Source organism: Eleginops maclovinus, chromosome 16, assembly GCF_036324505.1.
Source record: "Eleginops maclovinus isolate JMC-PN-2008 ecotype Puerto Natales chromosome 16, JC_Emac_rtc_rv5, whole genome shotgun sequence".
NCBI classification, from domain to species: Eukaryota; Metazoa; Chordata; class Actinopteri; order Perciformes; family Eleginopidae; genus Eleginops; species Eleginops maclovinus.
The window spans coordinates 9,675,631-9,695,768 of NC_086364.1; the positions used below are offsets into that span (position 1 = coordinate 9,675,631).

At 39.8% G+C, this 20,138-nt stretch overlaps 1 protein-coding gene across 2 annotated transcripts in view; it reads left to right on the forward strand.

The window, feature by feature from the left end:
* Window positions 1-20,138, forward strand: part of mrc2 (mannose receptor, C type 2) — a 31,373-nt gene that overhangs the window by 5,995 nt on the left and 5,240 nt on the right. Inside the window, exons 2-21 of one of the 2 annotated variants that reach the window (XM_063904867.1) lie at window positions 919-1,320; window positions 3,001-3,174; window positions 3,321-3,485; window positions 3,924-4,037; window positions 4,251-4,394; window positions 4,504-4,695; window positions 5,005-5,159; window positions 5,311-5,415; window positions 12,079-12,194; window positions 14,041-14,189; window positions 15,799-16,016; window positions 16,679-16,821; window positions 16,901-16,994; window positions 17,086-17,215; window positions 18,039-18,071; window positions 18,195-18,361; window positions 18,599-18,767; window positions 18,849-18,991; window positions 19,471-19,579; window positions 19,903-20,069. In XM_063904867.1, the coding sequence (XP_063760937.1) occupies window positions 919-1,320; window positions 3,001-3,174; window positions 3,321-3,485; window positions 3,924-4,037; window positions 4,251-4,394; window positions 4,504-4,695; window positions 5,005-5,159; window positions 5,311-5,415; window positions 12,079-12,194; window positions 14,041-14,189; window positions 15,799-16,016; window positions 16,679-16,821; window positions 16,901-16,994; window positions 17,086-17,215; window positions 18,039-18,071; window positions 18,195-18,361; window positions 18,599-18,767; window positions 18,849-18,991; window positions 19,471-19,579; window positions 19,903-20,069 (3,089 nt within the window). The remainder of the gene's footprint in view (window positions 1-918; window positions 1,321-3,000; window positions 3,175-3,320; window positions 3,486-3,923; window positions 4,038-4,250; window positions 4,395-4,503; window positions 4,696-5,004; window positions 5,160-5,310; window positions 5,416-12,078; window positions 12,195-14,040; window positions 14,190-15,798; window positions 16,017-16,678; window positions 16,822-16,900; window positions 16,995-17,085; window positions 17,216-18,038; window positions 18,072-18,194; window positions 18,362-18,598; window positions 18,768-18,848; window positions 18,992-19,470; window positions 19,580-19,902; window positions 20,070-20,138) is intronic. The other variant, XM_063904868.1, reaches the window with a different exon arrangement.

Consider the following 20,138-nt stretch of genomic DNA (forward strand, 5'->3'; position numbering starts at 1 on the left):
TATTATTATCATTATTATTATCATTATCATTATTATCATTATTATCATTATTATCATTATTATTATTATTATCATTATTATTATTATTATCATTATTATTATTATCATTATTATTATCATTATTATTATTATTATTATTATTATTATTATCATTATTATTATTATTATCATTATTATTATTATTATTATTATTATTATTATTATCATTATTATTATCATTATTATTATCATTATCATTATTATCATTATTATCATTATTATCATTATTATTATTATTATTATTATTATTATTATTATTATTATTATCATTATTATTATTATCATTATTATTATCATTATTATTATTATTATCATTATTATTATTATTATTATTATTATTATTATTATTATTATTATCATTATCATTATTATTATTATTATTATTATTATCATTATTATTATCATTATTATTATTATCATTATTATTATTATTATTATTATTATTATTATTATTATCATTATCATTATCATTATTATTATCATTATCATTATCATTATTATTATTATTATTATTATCATTATTATTATCATTATTATTATTATCATTATCATTATTATTATTATCATTATTATTATTATTATTATTATTATTATTATTATTATTATTATTATTATTATTATTATTATTATTATTATTATTATTATTATTATTATTATTATTATTATTATTATTATGATGTTATTATTATTTCCACTGAAGAGTGTTACACAGGAACATCAGAGGGCAAATCTCAAACTAGTTCCGACCCAGCACTGCAGCCATTAATGGAGATATTGATCCAGCTGCTGACCTCTTCTCTGCCACATTTGCTGCTAACACAGAATGCTGTTTACATCAGTATTATTGACTGATGCCATTGTTTTCCTCTCTCTGCACAGCGCCGCTGGACTCTGACGATTTCGCTTTCTTTCATGAGGGCTCCCAGGGGTGCCTGGGGGTGCGGGATCACTCCCTCGTCTTGGCATCCTCCTGTGAGGAAGACAACCAGCGCTGGAAGTGGGTGTCCCGGGGTCGCCTGTTCAACCTTGGCTCCTCGCTGTGCCTGGGTGTGACAACGGGTAATGCCTCCTCAAGATCGGACAAGTCTCCTCTGGGCGTGTACACCTGTGACCGTGAGCCCAGAATACGCTGGACCTGGAACTGTGGCCAGGTGTTGGAAAACCTCAACATCTATCTTCCCTCACCCTCATTTTGGAACTCCTCCTCCACCTCCCCTCCTTCAAAGCTCAAGTGGACCATGCATGGTGATGTGCAGGACCTGTGCTCTAAAACATATCAAGGTAAGCACGCTTAATATAAAACAAAATGTTGACTTGTGCTGTATAACACCGATTCTTCAGACACCTACACATAGACAACAACACTCATTTATTCCTTTTAAATAGTTTTATTTTTAATATTATTAATTGTTCGCAAATATACAGATACAATAAACATTTTAATTGATTTTCAATAAAAGAAAAAAGGGATTGCTAATTAATTAATATAAAGACCATTTCTTTTAAAGGTTAGACAATAATGTGGTGAAGTATGTAGAGATCTGTTTTTGCTTATGTTTGTGAAAACCTTAGAGTGCATTTAGATTATGATATGTAGAAAGGGTAGGATTAGTAAACCTTAGCTTGAAAAAAATCCACTTTGACTACTCTAAGGACCAACAAAATATATAGATATATTTGAACATATATAGAAAATAAAGGAAAAAGAAAGTAATAAAAAATACATAAATAAAAACACCTTTGTAAAATGCACAACAAATTAAGAAATTAGATCACAACTGGATCATCCATTCGAGGTGTACAAATCATTCTCTATTAAACTGATTGAAGCCTTTCACTTCCCAGCCCAGTGATTTAGCTCCTTTTCCCTTCAGCCGCTCAGTGCGGAAGATAGACTTACTGTTGTGAATGCCACAGCTGTATCTGATCAAATGGATCTAGCAAAATGTTGCTTCTAGGGCATCTTTGAGGTGGCTGACTGCCAGTGACAAAGCCAAGGAAAACATAGCTGGTGTTTGTAAACTCGCAGTAAACACGGAGTTGTCCTTGCCCTCAACTTTATTTGAATTTATATATAGTTTAAAGTCCAGATTAAATCTAGCCGTGTTGATTTACTGCTAAACCTAATTTCCGCTGTCAGTACCATTCTTACCGATATCAAATATCCCAGGTTGTTCATTGACAAACTATGCGAGGCTCAGTCAGCCGTAGAAGTCTTCAGTTTACATTCTTAGCTTGACTCCAATTGAAATCAGATCCGCCTTAATTATAAGACAACAATATCTCCTGTTACTTCCTTCTTTATCCGACCTGTTCTGAAACTCTTTTAATCATGTGTGGCTTTCTGTTGCCGATCTTCACACGTTTCTCTGTAAAGTCAACTTGATGCTGGAGAGGAATGCCTCTGACATTATTCAGCAGAGGAGCAACTCCGCTGCAGACAGCCAGCAATGGAGCAGAGAGGGTTGTCAGGGAGGGAGTTTCAGAAATCTTTCCTCCCTCGTATGTCTGCCCTACTTTCTTTGGCCTAACATGTTCTGGTAACTACAGATCCAGCCTCTCCCTTTCTTTCTTTGCTTTGCTCTTTTCTCCACACCAGACCTGGGGATTTTGTCAAAATGCATTGGTCTCGGTTCAGAAATTGCTGGTGATATATCAAAGATTGTGCTTTGCAACATAAATATTTAAATCTAATCCCTTTTGTATAACAATATTTTCCGGATAACCTACATATTTCTGTTTGTTTACTCTTCCTTCTGCTGACCACTTTTTGACTTTACTGTTTTGACTGTAACATCATCCTCTGTTTTTCACCATGTGTTTGATTGAAAACACACGGTGTTTGAAAACAGATCAGGTACTTCAGTTCAGCACAGTTCACAGCAATACATTTAGGCAACACAAGCACATCTCTCCTGCTGCATGCAGGGATTCAAAGTCTCTCCTCTCTGTGCTTCTCAGAGATCTACACAATCCAGGGCAACTCTCATGGACAGCCCTGCTATCTGCCCTTCCTGTATGATGGCCAGTGGTTCCACAGCTGCACCAGTATCGGGCGTGAGGATGGTCACATTTGGTGCGCCACCACCCACGACTACGGCAAAGACGAGCGCTGGGGCTTCTGTCCTGTAAAGAGTGAGTTATTACTGTGACATGGATGAATTGCAGAAACCCAGCAAGCTTTACCACAATGTCCTCTCTCCTAACTTTTTACTTTGCTGTTATTTTCTTGCTTTTTACCTTGGCCTAAACAACTTCTTATCTCCTTGCCTCACTGTCAGGCAGTGGCTGTGAGACCTTCTGGGATACTGACCCGCTGACTGACAGCTGTTACCAGTTTAACTTCCAGGCTACACTGTCATGGAGCGAGGCTCGGATCAGTTGCCAGCAGCAGGAATCAGACTTGCTAAGCATCACCAAGCTGCATGAGCAGACATACATCAATGGTAAAATCAATTTGCAAATGAAAACGTTTGTGTACAGAGGCATCTACTTCTGTTTTATAGTAGCTTTTTAAAAATCTTTTGTCTGAACACAAGACGTAAGCAAATAAATCTTCAGAAAGATACAGTACAAATCAATCAATACTGAGTAAAAAGCAAGGCAATTTATCATGAATTTACATACCAGCTTAGAAAAAATTAAGATACATTATGATTTGATTGATTGATTTTTAAGGATGCATTTTACCGTTTGCAACATGATAAAATCGACCGTAATAATAATAATCTTGATTTCTAAATACATTTTGAATATCAGTGATCATTATATTGTGTTGTCTATTCGGTGTTATCTTTCATTGTGTCCTCCTTCACCAAAGGACACAGAGAAACAGTTTTTTTGTCATATTTCAGAACTTTTTTTGTCATATTTCTTGCTGTTAGGTTTACTGACAGGCTACAGTGCTGCTTTGTGGATTGGCCTTAATGACCTGGACATCAGTGGAGGCTGGCAGTGGACCGACTCCTCGCCACTGAAATATCTCAACTGGGAGCAAGGTTAGACTGCAAAAACAACTCAACATTTACTGCCTTTTTTAACCTCAAAGCATCTGTAGGCTTTTTTTAAACATCCATTTCTCACAGAATGCTGAATAAGCTTGTTTGCTTATTTTTACCAACACACTGCCCAGAGTTCAAATACACTATTTTTGGTGATCCCAGTACATTTTCAGACCTTCACTGTTTCTTTTCTTAACTCTCTTCCTCCAGACCAGCCAAACCATGCTGAGGAGGAGAACTGTGCTGTGATAAGAACTGAGACATCAGGTCGTTGGCAAAACCGTGAATGCACTGTTGCTCTGCCGTATGTCTGTAAGAAGAGGCCCAATGCAACTCTGGACCCCTTCACTACTGGTCCGTGTACTGACATTTAAACTAGTCCATTAAAGTGAAACGAATCAGTTTAATCCTGACAAAGTGCCAAGTTCAGAGTTTGATGGGTTTTATCCTTTTGCTCCCACAGACTCGTGGGCTGATGATGAGAAATATGAGTGTGATGTGGGCTGGCAGGCTTTCCAGGCTGGCTGCTACAAGCTGAATTCAGACAAGATAGACTGGGATACAGCTCAGAAAACCTGTCAGAGGATGGAGGCCAACTTGGTCAGCATCCACACATTACCTGAGCTAGAGTTCATCATACGCAACCTCAAGAAAGGTGATGTGACATTTTTGATATTTAATGTATTGTACTGAACACTTTTTAATACACTAAACAAATAAAGGGGGAGCACAACTAACTGATGTGTTGGCTGTGCCTTCTTCGGCCTGAAATCTGAACGCTTTATCATATATTTGGATATATTTCCATTACAAAAGCAACGGTTCCTAATTATTAACATGACATGGTATTTTCCAGGTGTTTTCCAGTCCTTATTGTCTTCCTACTTTGTCCGTCTTCCTAATCTTGTCTTATCTGTACCCTTTTTCCTCTGGTAAAATGTTCTCTTTCATTTGCTTCTGTCAGACATTGACCAGCTGTGGATAGGCCTCCATGATACTAATATGCAAATGGACTTCCAATGGACTGACCACACGCCTGTCATCTTCACCTACTGGCACCCCTTTGAACCCAACAACTTCCGCAACACCCTAGAAGATTGCATCTCCATCTGGGGAGCTGTGAGTCGACCCCCTTTGCCCTCACACTGACCCCCAAAGTCAGGGGCCTTAATCACATTGAAGTTCTCTCACTGTCAGCCAGTCTCTGACGTTTGTATATATGTAACAGCTGCTGGTTGTCTTTCTGTTTGTGTCTTGCTTACATGTGCAGGAGGGCCGCTGGGATGACAGCCCTTGTAATCTGACTCTGGCCTCCATCTGTAAGAAATCGGGAACAAAGAGTGATGGAAAGCTACAACACCAAGACTGCAAACAAGTAATACTCTCTTTGCATTTAGTGCTACATGCTTCATTTTCTTGTCTTGAACATTTTTGCTGGGTGTTAAAAGTTACACAAAGAGCGGTATATTCATAGGCCCCATTTGCACTGGGGACGCTAGGGACCCCACCCCTTTTGAAATGGCCAATTTTGTCTTGTAAATGTGATTGTTCTGAAAAATAGCATGCACAAAGAAATGTTGGTTTAGTGTCAAGATGTCCAATTCGGACATGTAAGTAAACTTTTAATCGAAAATGTAAAAAAAAAACATAGCTCCCACTTTGCTACACTTTAAAAGAAGTAATGAAAGTTAAAAATAATTCCTCCTTACTCTACTGATTTTAAAATGACCCAAAAACATGCTTGTGGCAATGTTGATTGGCCTGTTTGTCTGAAGTAAATGTTGTCGTTTTGCTTTATCTTTTGTCGGAGTAACAGCATGCGTAGTTAACATGTTAAAAGAAAAGAAAATCTTCAGCGGCATGGGTTCGATTTGCAAATGTCATTTTCACAACATGTGAGTGTGCATTTGCGTTGCTGTGAAAAACAGCTGTGTTCAAGACTCTTAAAAAAAGACAGAGATCATTGGATTCCTCAATAGATAGCCCCTGGCCACAAATACTGTATATAATGGTTCCTACGAAAATAGTCTGTAGCCCAACACTGTAAATCCTGTCGACACAGGTGTTGCCAGCAAATAGTAAGGAAATTAGTGTGTGTAAAAAAAACACAACAGTTTTATATTTAGCAGAAAAAATCTTCCCCACCGCTTCCGAAAACAAGTGACGCCCATATATTGCAGCACTCAGTATCTCGTTTACTAAACAAATACTGTGTAAGAGAAAAACATTTTCACGAGAAACACATTTTTTGGCATCATGCAATAACATTCAAACGGCATTGCACTGCTCTTATATTTAAGAGAGAAACTGGTTTTTACTTCTTTCTCAGTTTTTTCAGCTGTAATGTTGCTTTTGGTACATTTGGTTGGCAGTTTATAGCAGTTAATCAATAATAAATATATACAATAATAATAATATAATAATGTGGCCCATTAAAATGTTTTTATTTTTATTGATAATATTATTGTATAATTAGTCTAGGAACTTTTATTTTAATTTAAAATGTTGTTTTAAATCTCTGTACCCCCTGCAGTACTCTGAAGTATCTGTAGAGGAACTAGTACCCATTTGAGAAACACTGCTTAGATTCCTGATTTCTTTCTTCAGCTCTGGACCAGATACCATTTTTTTGTTTCTTTTCTTCCCACAAAAACTATTACCTGATGTCCTGCAACATTTCTGTCCTCTTATTCCAGCTGCTGACAGTTTGTAGTGATGCTGGGAACATAAGTATTATTTAGTATTTCAGCCGTTCACCTTTGACCCCTTTCCCCAGAACTCTCTTTCATCTCTCACCCTCCACTGGTCCACTAGTCCACCCCCGGCCTCTAACTGTAATATAAATTACTCCATTAAGACGGTGAGCATCCAGACGAAACAAACTGAACACTGGACACTCACACTCTTCCTTTGTCTTAAAAAATTGTGAAATGTATTTCCATGCCCCTCCCCCCACCCCCCAAAAAAATCATTATATTTCAAGGTTTTCAAATTGTCATTTTTATCTTCATTCAACAAGTCCGGTCAGTACAAACATCGAATTGTACCACCACTGCTTGTGCCAACATGAGACATCTGTCTCTGATTTCCCGGAGCATAATTCTTTCCATATGGGACTTTAAGCCTCTCATACCTGACGTATCCGTACCTGACCACTGTTTCCTATGTTCAATGGCCAAGTAGAACATTTCCCAGAATATTTTCCCAGAATGTTACAGAGTGTAACATGTGATCAAGTATAGGGAAAGAAGCGAACAGAGTGTGTTTGTGTACTTTATGCACTTTATGCACTTCAACAATGTAATATGTTCATGTTTTTGAGCAGTCATGCTGTTTCTCAGCTGTCACATTTAACAAAGAACTTTGTATGGACTGTTTGGTGTAATGAATCTTTACCCCTCTCCCTGGAGAGCAAGACACCATGGGTGGCAATGTGATGAGGGTCATTTGGCATGGCACATGCTGCAGGGCCCCGTGGCAGTTTGGTCTGTATCGAGCAGACAAGATCAGTTCACTCAACATGTGGAACAACAATGACAGAAAGCCCGCTGACTACTTTAACAACATTACACCACATGATCCCCAAATCACGTACCCTATCCAGCGCTCGGCTCATTACTCAACAAATATAAAGGATTGCTCATCACTGTAATGTTGTCAGTTTATTTACTCACTGGAGCAGTCACTCATTATACCAGTGTTGGGTCTTTGCTTCCAAAGATAGTTATTTTATCATGAGGATAAGTCAGTTTCTTCATGTGTGAATAAACAGAGTGATGAGACAACACTGATCTCTAATGTCGGCAGCAGCCTTTGGTGTAAGCAGCTGCTAAGGCCCCCTCAGTCACCAGGGGGCCCCTATCATCATTTAAATGTGAACTTTTTTGGTGGTGTTTATTTTTTTGATTTTTTATTTCTGTTTTTAAAGAAACAATTCCTGATTTAGTTCCAGATGTATTCCGAGATTGGATTTATAATTATTGAAAACAATGAGAAAGGGGTTGCTTGCAGTGTATGGCTGCAACCAAAAATGATTCTTACTATCCATTAACCTTACGATTACTTTCTAGATTAATCACTTAATCGTTTTAAATAAAGAAAAACGATAACGTCTCTCCCAGTACTGTGGAGCACAGGGTCATGTGTAATAAATGTCATCTTTGGTCAGTCCAAACCCAAAGAGATTCAGTTTAATATGAAGAACAGAGTATTTAGCAGCTTTAGACACAGATATTTCACTCAGGAGTGGGTAAAGACCAAAAGCATTAATGTATGCATGTATAATTGATGCACTTTCGGTAAAAAAGACAATGTTTTGCAATCTTTGCTGCATAGGCCGTGCTGATGAAAGCTTCATTTATTATTTATTAATCATTTAATTGACTTGATAGTTGATTCAGCTTTTCTGTTATTTATGTGGAGGATAACAAAAAAGACATAATGGACATATGGTTGGAATTAAGTGTGGTGTTTCATATCATTACTATATTGTTATAGATTCCAGAGATGGGAGTAAGTCACACATATGCAAGTCTCAAGTCTTAACCTTCAAGTCTCAAGCAAGTCCCAAGTCATTTTTGTGAGAGTCGAGTCAAGTCAAGTCAAGTCATAGCTTAGGTCAAGCAAGTCACAAGTCAAGTCATAGAAATATAATAACCTGGAAGACAACCGTCTTAAAACTTTAAGAGACTGCAGCCTAAGTTTTATGTAGCCCTCCTTTGCACAAAAGGGCTAACAAATAGAGGAAGGGGATATAAGGCTAAAGAATAATTATAAATACTCACTAGGACCAGCAGGATCAGAATTACTAGGAACGACTACAGGGCCTGGTGTACCACACAATAATTACCAGACAGAGTACTCAACACAGTAGTTTGTCTTGGGAACAGCAGCAAACCACTTCCTTTTATTTACAACCATTTTTTTAATGTGTTGCAAAAGACAGTCCTTTTTTTAATGTGTTGCAAAAGACAGTCCTTTTTTTTAATGTGTTGCAAAAGACAGTCCTTTTTTTTAATGTGTTGCAAAAGACAGAAGACAAAGAAGTGCAAGAAGGAATGAACTTGAACAAATACAACTTCTATGTCCACTACTCCTTCAAAAAGGCCTCACTCTCTCATACTGTATGTTGTGTGTGTGTGTGTGTGTGTGTGTGTGTGAGGGGGGAGAGAGAGAGAGAGAGAGAGGGTGTGTGTGTGTGTGTGTGTGTGTGTGTGTGAGAGAGAGAGAGAGAAAGAGAGAGTGTGTGTGTGTGTGTGTGTGAGAGAGAAAGAGAGAGAGAGAGTGTGTGTGTGTGTGTGTGTGAGAGAGAGAGAGAGAGTGTGTGAGAGACAGGGATCCCACGCTGACCAAACTCACACTCAAACATTTCTTTGAATGAGCAGCTTGTATGGAGAATGTGGCTCAACCTGGAGGCTTTCGCAATGGCTGCACCAACAATTCTGGTCTCTGTCAGGCCATCTCTCACAACCAGTTGCAGTGTATGTGCAAAACACTGCATTCTGCATTCACTCTTCGCCATGATAAAGAGGTCAACCCTCTCTTGATCCTCTGGTGATAGGTCATTCCACAGATCAGCATCGTCTAGGTCTTCTTCTTCCTCTTGACCTGGAAAGCAGGTGGTGAAGGCCTTCTTCATGTTGGCCGCATTATCACAGATAATGTGGTCCAACTTCCTTCTCAGCTTGAAATCTTCACACACATGCTGAAACTCCTCACAAATCCTTTCACCTGTATGTGATCCTTTGAAACGGCTGCATGCCAGTAAAGCCGACTTCAAGGAGAGGGAGTCATCAGCTGAAGTCATCAGCCAGTGTACTGTTACCCCAAAGAACCCCCTCATCTGTCTGTCGGACCATATATCTACAGTCACCGACACACTATCTGCATTTCCTAGGTCTGATTTTAGCTTCATCCGTCGCTCAGCCACTACCTCATCCAGCTTCGTGGTTATTGTCCTGTGGCTCACAGGGGCGTACCTGCTTTCCACTACAGTCAAAAAGTGCTGAAAGCTTGGGTGTTCAATTATGGATAGTGGCAGGTTGCAGTCAATTATCAGATCCGACAGGATTGAGTTGCTGATGGCTCTCTGCTGTGGATGATTAAAGCTGTAGGTATTGCTTGGAGTTCTTGAAGTCATAAACTGCGATATCATTGTTATTGGTGTCAAATGTGTCCTTAGTAGTGATGTACTCTTCAAATCTAGACAGAGGGGAGAAGTGCAAAAAAAACTACTTTTAGCTCATGTTTTCATTGCATAATATTCCATTAATAAATACCATACGGAAATGAAATGGAGACACTTCTATGTTTTATACTACGATTTACTCTTGAAAGTGGCCCATTTCTCATTTATGTCATACATCTCTCACATATCATATACTTATACATACATTTACAGTAATAGGGTTTGTGCATGTTGTTTGGCTGTTATACTTTATATATGATTTAACAAAAAAAAAGCAGCTAGCGCTAACAAACTAACAGCTACATTGATGTGGTAGACTTTGGACTAGCAACTAGCGCTAGCTAGACCTGATCTGCCAAGTGAATCAATCTGGCAATTTCAGATAAGCTACCGTATTTCAGTCAAATTGTCTGTTATTTGATAGGCGGGATCAATGTGAAACTAAGTCAACATGATTAAAACTTAATGTGATGCAAACAGTAAGCTCTTGTCACGTTTGACTGATGGAGATGGGATGTTAGCTGCCAGCTAACATTAGATTAAAAATAATGTGAAATTAGCTAGAGACATTAGCCTACTTACTTTTCTTTGTGTAGTCGGAAATGGCGGATGAAATTTGACGTGGTGCTGGATGTGTCAGATATTTTTGCGCTGCACACCTTGCACACGACGAATCGTTTCTTTTGTTGAGTTGAATAGTCTTTAAATCCAAATGTTATGATTTTGGGAACACTGGCTGCAGTAGCAGCAGAACTGGTAGCACCTTCCATCTTCCAAACCCCGACCGCTCTACTGTAGATGGCGGGCGCATCACCTAGTAGAGATTACTGGTTGCCAGGTTCGCCCACATGCAACAGGAAACATCCAATCGAAAATATTTTTTATTATTATTATTCACCAATTAACCAAGAGAGCAATGACTTGTCGAGTCATTGCATGCAAGTCTAAGTCAAGTCTCAAGTCATGAGTAGCAAGTCCAAGTCAAGTCAAGTCTTTTCTCACTGTTGATCAAGCAAGTCACAAGTCCTCAATCTGGCGATTTAAGTCTGACTCGAGTCAAGTCACTAGACTCGAGTCCCCCATCTCTGATAGATTCTAGTTGCAATTTGTCTTAATGCTGTTACAGGTTATTGTTATTATTTAATGGCATGTTTTAAGCATTCTATAATGCAACACTGATGATGGAGTCACTTTAAGACAGGGAAAGAAAGGACAATAAAGACAGTGAACGAAACGTGAGTTTGAATGGATCAGACCTCTCCAGCTGTAATCTTTGAGGTTTTTGACTAGATGCCAAACCTGGTTGTGCGAAGAGCCTGAGGTTGGGCTTATTCACACAATGCTATATATTAACTGTCTCTCACTATCATTCTCCTGCAAAATCTCACCTCCTCTGACCTTCTGCGTGTTGACAGCGCTCTGCATCTGTACACGTCCGCAGCAGTAGGTCTGTATGAGCTGTCAGGAGGAATCGAGGCCAGGGGAAAGTTATTTCTACATTATAGACGTGTTCTTTTTGTTATTGTGTGTTTGGCATACACTTGACTGGCATAGTTGGACCCTTTATTTTGACTTTAAAGATTTTCTTAGAGAATCATTTATGGTTTCACCACTGAAAAGTAGATGCTGAATTAAGCTCAGTACATTTTTCTCAAGTATTATACAACATCAAGCTACAATTTACTTGAATATTTCCATTTCCACTTCCTGTCCAATATATCACAGTTGGAATTGTTGTGTTTTTTTACTCAAAAACATTATCCTGGCAGCCTTAGTAACTCTAATTTCCCTGACGTCCAGTAAAACTCAGGTACGTTATTTCCATTCATTTCTTCTCCCTTCTCTTCACAGGGCTGGAAGTGGCACAGTCCAGCATGTTACTGGGTGGGAGAAGATCTGTCTACTTTCGATGAGGCCAGGAAGGCCTGTGAGGACCATGGAGCTGCCCTCGTCACCATTACCAATAGGTAGGAACCAGACATGTGGACTCGAGTCACATGACTTGGACTCGAGTCAGACTCGAGTCATGATTTTAATGACTTCAGACTTGACTTGATCAAATTCGGCATGACTTACGACTCGACTTGGACTTGAATACTATTAACTCGAGACTTGACTCGGACTTTGCCTCTTTTACTTGTAATGACTTGACATGCCTCGAGTCAAAAGCTAAATTTCCTGATCATGGACATCCTTCCCTGCAATGCGAACCTGCGAAGCCCCAAAGACCGCAAAGTGAGAGAGCCGGCAGGCAAGTGCGAGCAATGCAATCATGTGGTGGATTTTGGCCTTTTTGGATTGGCTCAGGGACCTAACCAGCGTGATTGGATAATCCCCGGGTTTCCCCTCATTAATATTCACGATTTCCCCGGATTTCATCTACGGAAAAGATGCAATTGTGCCACGGAAGGGAAGCCTAGTCGAGAGCTGTCCGTCTGGTCTGCGTCTCTCTCAGTTGCAATTGGCAGGTTTAAGATCCAGATTAGGTTCATGGTTGTGAATTATCTATGTAAATCGACTCTATAGATAACACGTTCATTCTACATGTTGAATGATGATAGCGTAATACAAATATAGGCTATACATACAATGACAAAACTGCCGTGGGCGATATGTTATCCGTATCCTTTGTTAAAATTAATGTTCAATAGCTCTATGCCAATGGGAACAACAGAACGTGCGCATTACATATGGACCAATGCGACACGTTCATTACGGCCGTGGACCGATAAACACTCAGTACCGTACGCACACCAACCGGCATTTGCGTGTTTAACACCGTGTTTAACACTGGCGTTACCGCCGCTTAACTTAAATAATGAACAACTGCTTTTAATTACGACTTGGCCGAGATCTTAACGTGCTGTTCATGCGTTTCCCATGAATAGCCTACTACTATAACTCGGAGCGGAGCAGGATATAATGCGCATGTGCGATGTTGCTAGGCAACGTGTACAAAGGCTGGGGGGGTGGGGGGGGATGCCCCCAGACCCCCCAGACCCCCCAGACCCCCCTACAACGGTTTAGTTTGTCACCTTTTTCAGCCCTTCTGAGTTTGCAGGTATGTACACAAATAACTAAGATTAGGGAGGTGTACTCTGTCTCTCTCTCTGTCTGTCTGTCTCTCAAGCGCCTACCCCCAGCACCTTTCATTGTGTGTAGTCATGCTGCTTAATTGTTATGCAGATTAAACATTGTTTTATTGAAATATTAGGTTTCTTTGTGATTTAAGCAAAATGTTGACCTACTGTAACTGGCATCCACTGAAGCATCAATGCCAGTTACATGCATCCACACAGTCCATGCCTCACTAGTCAAGGCGCTTTACCAACTTTAGGATGACAGTGGTGCCTTCCGTGCTCATACATTTCTAACCCACCATTCACACACAATACTTTGAAGGTCTTTGGGCGCATGCGTATATACAGATATATAAAATATATGCATAGTTTAATCTGTATGTATAAAAAAATACTGAAGATTAGGTTGATATGTTGAAATTGTGTGATCGTTAGTCTGATAATGGCATTATTAAGTGAAGAGTACATGATGACTTGTTCAGGACTCGAAGAAGCTTGGGACTTGGACTTGGACTCGACTTGGCTTTGGTGTTACTTGGACTTGGACTCGACTTGCCCTTCTCTGTCTTTACTTGGGACTTGACTTGGACTTGACTGCTGAGACTTGGGACTTACTTGGGACTTGCCAAACAGTGACTTGGTCCCACCTCTGGTAGGAACAATAACACTCCCACTCACACAGATATAAGTTTTGTCACTGCTGCCTTTCTAAAAGAAACCCTGTAAATCTAAGGTTTGAGCAGGCCTTCGCCAACAGCCTGGTGTTGGGTCGCTCTGGAGACTCCTTCTGGATTGGCCTCCATGACCAGGCCAGCCCCGGCTCCTTCCACTGGCTAAGCGGGGATGAAGTGTCTTACACCAATTGGAATCGCGATCAGCCAGGTAAGTTATAACATATATCTGAGCGAGTGTGTGATTATTTTTCATTCTGCAAAATTATCTGATTATGTGTACAGGATGCAGGATGGTCATACTGGGATTGTTTAAGTATCTTTTCCACCCACTGCCTATTCATTTCTTTATTCTTAATGCTTTGGAGAGTTATTTCTAAACCTGAGTCAATAATAAATGTAATTTTGGATTTAATCTATTAAGAACAAACTGGATAGGTCAAGGGTGTTTCATCTTTAGCCAAAATAAAGACTTCAAACTACTATATTGTGATATCCTGATTTGGCTGTGAAGCGGACTTCGTAAGATCCAAATCTATGAAAATGATCAGCAGTTAAGAAAAAGGGCCAGCAAGGGTATTTCTTGATTTAAATAAAATACATCAAAATGGGACCAGTTTGTTAAGGAAATTGCAACTCTCTTCTGCCTCCCAACAAATAGTCAATGCAGCACAAGAGGAATGAGTCAGCACACTGAAGAACACTGCTTGTACAATTTGGGCTATCAGGGATCTTGGATTTACCGTCATTTCAGAACCAGACTTGCTGACTCAAAAACCAGTTGTGGGCGAGACTTCTGGCTCTTGAGTCACAGATCCCAAAATGTGAACTGTCTGAACTCGGCGGGGACGATAGCTGCACTTTGTTGCTTTGGTAGACTGCGCTGTGAAATACTTTGGTGTGAGTGAAAGGCCTCCTATTATGCTATATTTCAACAATATATTGTAGGGCAATATCACACATCTGTGAAGTGTTTTGCTCAAAATACCAAAGAGATCACCCATTGTAGCATGCCTCTTACCCCTCTATTTCAGCCCTGTTCCTGAAGTGCTGATTCTGTGACTGTTGCTTTACATTTGAGCTGACTAATGGAGAAACTGAGCTAAACGCTGCCTTGATTAAACGCCATATTATGTTCCAGACCACATCAAGTATTATTTCTGAAACACTTCTCAGTGTTTACCACTGGAACAGTGACATTATATGTGTTATATAAACAACAACTCTAACAACCCCCTGCAGACATCCTGCTGAACACACAGACACACAGAGGTGCTGCGGAGGGGATTCAGCTCGCAACTTTATATTGCGGACGATAGGATGAGACGTGTCACGTGGGAGTTGAGACAGGAGTTCAATGTAAAGCCAGCCCACATTTACGATATGACATGAGCAAATCTGGATCAGCTCGTTTGTACCCCCGTTTTTAGAGATGTGGATAAGGAGGAAAAGAGAAAGGGTTGTTTTTTCACATATTTATGTATAAAAGAGAGCAAAAGTGCATTTTGCACAATAGGGGACCTTTAAAGTGTATAACTAAACTAAAAAGTGTCATCATGTAGAAGAATTCCTGATGTACACACCATTAGAGAAAATATGATCCATAACTAAGATCAATAAGCAAGATTAGAGAAACAAAAATTTGAACAGGAAACAGTGCCCTTTTCTTCAGAAGATTTAAGTGGAACATTTAATCTAACATGCAACTCTTAACATACATTTTCCTCACATTTTTCAAATGTCTCTATTTGCACTGGTTCCACCATTGTTGCATCTTTCCCTCCACTCACCAGTCAACCCTGTATCTTTATCTATTTCAGTCAGCGTCCACGGGGGATGCGTTTCCATGGCGATGGGCATCGCAACAGGTCTGTGGGAGGTGAAGGAGTGTGCGTCATCAAAGGCGAAATTCATCTGCCGTCAGAACCAGGACACGTCTCTGAGTCCCGAGCCGCCCGCCCCTCAGCCCACCCCGAGCCTCAGCGGCGCCTGTCCCAGCGGCTGGAAGAGCAACAGCAACCTGCGCTACTGCTACAAGGTGCGCACAGGCAGAGTTTCACAGGGTCACTCCATCAGTACGCTGCTGCATCAGTCACATTTGAGTTTTTATTCTTTGATTAATTCAGTGTTAGATTACAATGGCTAAATTGGAGAATAATTCCATAGTGCATTTTCTAATTTTATTGTGTAAACATCTGAGTGGGTTATATGTAATCTGATCATTCGTTATAAAGTGGAATAACTTTTTTTAAGGTGATTTAGAAGCACAAGTTCAACTTCTTCATAGTTAAAAACAAGATGGACTTCATAATTAAGTAATTCTTAAAGTTTTCATTGTGAAATGCTGAAACAAATCTTGCTTTTCTTTCTGTCTTTAATAACTAAAAAGGGATTACATATCTGAGAAATACATTAGTCAGGATAATTTTTGTAAGTGAAAATGTGTATATTTTCAGTACCAAAACCTTGATCCAACGAGTTCATTAATATTGTGAACTGCCATGCATAAACTTGTAATGTAGAATTTAAAAAAGGATCATTGAAATAATTTACGTCTGTAACAAAAACTATGTTTTTCTCAGTTTTCACTGCTGAGTAGTAGACACAAGAGTGGAAGTGAAACAACTGCTCATTCTAATGGTTTTACACCTGTATTGCATTTTGTTTAATACCTTTAACACCTTTACAACCTGTGTGTAGGAGTTTCATTCCTCCCAGCTGGAAGAGAAGCTGAGCTGGCTGCAGGCTCATCTAACCTGTCGGAGACACGGAGCCAACCTGCTGAGCATCAGCAGCCCTGAGGAGGAGCACTTTGTTCTGCAGGTCCTCCACGAGACCTTTGGGTGGGTGTGCCTCTCTGACCGGGGGACATGTGATTTGATATGGTGATGATAACAATAATGATGATGATGTGGCCCACAGGGAGTCAGAGGATGAGCAGCATTGGTTTTGGATTGGATTGAATCGCAGAAACCCGGTGGACAACGGCAGCTGGAAGTGGAGTGATGGACTGGCTGTGAGTAAAGACAAGATTCGACCTTACTTTGTACGAATGCTGAGTAAAAAATGTTGAGGCATAATCTGTTTACTCTTTGCTTGTGTCTTAGTTCACGTACCAGAATTTTGGCCGCTACTACTACAATGTCCGGCAATGTGCTGCAGCAGACTTGGGCACAATGACCTGGCTGGCCATGCACTGTGACTCTGAGTTAGACTGGATCTGCAAGATCCCTAGAGGTACATCAACACTGGAACACATCTTTTACCATATCCTGAAAGTCGTATCCTGTATAAGAACATTAACACCAGACATAATATGTCATTTTGGATTCTCTTAATCGAAACATTAATAGAAGAGCTCGATTCACAATTAAGACTTTCATTCAATAGGTTTTTACTCGGAGCAAAATTATCCACAGATTTTTCCTCCTCTCCCAAATCAATGGACTTACTGATTAAGAATGGTAAAAACTTTTAACAGCAGCCACGAGACGGAGAAGCTGCGAGCCATCTAGAAATGTTCACTCAGCGTCTTTGTTGAATAAAATCATGTAAACTATAAAGTGAAAACGACCAACATCTAAAAAAGTGTATGGTAAAAATGTTGCTCCAAATAGTAAAATGTTGGACAGCTTCTGGCAGACAACTACAATGCTGACGCATGTGCGAAAGGAAGAGAACTCCATAGCTGGTGACTGATCTTGAAAAAAAAAGTGTAATCAAGAATATCTCAAAACATGGGATTAGTCTTAATCCCAACTCAACCATTTGTTGAGTTGGGATTAAACAACTCAACAAAATATACAAAGAAAGTCTAGTCATTTTAAGACATTGTAATGCATACATGTTAGACATTACATTACCTTTAATCCTTCAGAATCTTCCATTTTTTTAATTCTCTTTCACGCTGCACATTTTCTAATAATCTATAGATATACCTTGTCCACCCATAGCATCACTCTGATATAAGTCTCTCAAGTTTTCCAGTTTTCATTCATGCATTTAGGGTCTCCCACATTATGTGTTTCCTGAATAAAATCTCTGATGTGTGTTGTTTCAGGTACTGTTGAAGAGGAACCAGAGGAATCTGAAGGTCAGTGTCTTTCTCTTAGCTTTGAACTCCTCTCAGCATTCTGAAATTATTTTCAAAGGGCTAATATCTAAACCTTCCTATTATGTCTCATGACTATCTTTCTTTCTTCTCTCACCCTGTCAGGAACCACTTCCACGGAGTGGATTGGCTTCCAGGAGGCTGAATATAGATTTTTTGACCATCGCAGCACTTGGGACCAGGCCCGGAGGATTTGTTCCTGGTTTGATTCCTCTCTGGCCTCCGTCCACTCAGCTGAGGAAGAAGCTTTTATCGCCAACACTTTAAGCAAGGCACTGCACACTTTATCAAAAAGTTCATCATTTTTTATATGAGTTGACATCATCCAAAATGCAATTGAGTACTTGTGGTTTAGCAGGCAGTCCTGTTTTATGAGGGCAAACCCCTCAGAATTAGCTTACAAGCAGCAACCTGTTTGTGTCTGTGTAATTATTGTCTTTATTCTGCTTGGCAGACTTAAAGACTGTGAGGCCTCAACATGCCTTTCACAGTTTCTATCTCACTCTTAGATGACGAAGGCACAGAGTGACAACTGGTGGCTGGGGCTTCACACATACGAGAATGATGGACGTTTCCACTGGTCTGACCACTCGGTGCTCAATTACGTGTCCTGGGCCCTTGGTAAGCCACACCCAGTCAGCCGTGATCGCAGGTGTATCCACATGTCTGCCAACAAAGGTGAAAACAGCCAGAATATGAGACCTCAAGAGACTAATTTGAATACACATAAATTAACATGTATTTTCCACTCCCAAACAGCAGATTGGGCAGATCAGAAGTGCCACTCTGACCTTCCCTATATCTGTAAGAGAGTGAATGTCACAGGCACCATCCCTCCTACCCCCTCAATCCCACACCCACCTTCAGGCTGCCCTGACGGATGGTCTTCCTTTCAACATAAGGTAGAGCTTCAACACACTAAGAGATCATTCTGGGGATTTTATCATTTTTATTCATCTCATTCTGAATATTTATGGTCTGAATATATTTGTATTACAAGTGTTCACTTTCTTTTGAAACCTATTCCACAAGCATACTCATTTTACAGTTACACATATTTGTTTTGCATTTGCTCTCATTTTTGACTATGTACGTCATCTTGTTTACTTACTTTAAACATTGTGTGTTCAATTTTCAATTACAACTAAATGTAAGAATGTGAGTTTATAAATAGTGCATTGCGTGATCGTGGTAGTATATAGAAATATAAAGGATGTATGAAAGGATGCAGGATGTATGAAATGCATCGAAGATATATCATATAGGCAGGTAAGAAAACAGTTGTGATTTATTTCAGGCACCTGCTCTGTTTTCCAACTCCTAACCTAACCTGATCAATCTTAATTCTTTAAATGTGTGCAATGACTTCTGGTGTCTGCAGTGTTTCAGGGTGTTTGATCAGTCTCACCGACTCACATGGTCTGCAGCCAAGTTGAAATGTGAAACGCAGGGAGGTGTACCAGCAGTGGTTTCGAATCATTTGGAGCAAGGTAATTACAGCATAATACATCCAGCACGATATTAAACAAAAGTTCATGAATTCATCTCTCTACTTGAATGTGGATCGTTCATTTTATCAAATCCGACTACTAAATAGATAGATGTCTGGTCTGTCATTGTGAGAGTCATCAAATTGATGTAGTATGTTATAGCATCAGTCTTTTTATTGACCCTGTTTTGTCGGTTAACTGACAGACAACCGTTGGCTATGCCTCATTCCTCTGTGCACTCCATGTCATTCTAGTTTAAATAGGAATCGCTCACTGAGTCTCACTGCCAACATTCACACTGATGCAATCGATTCCTCTCCCAGCCTTCGTCATCACCCTGCTTAAAAATGCCAGTGTTGACCTATGGGTGGGTCTGACCTCAGACTCTAAAGGTCATTTCCAGTGGGCCAAGCCTGGCCTGTTGAGCTACACCAACTGGGCTCCTGGTGAGCCCCTCGACAACAGCGGACCACACCACAACAGGACCCCGGTACTCCCACAACACTCGCGTATAAGCACACAAGTTGTGGTTTTATTCTCGGCCTGTTCCTGTTCTGAA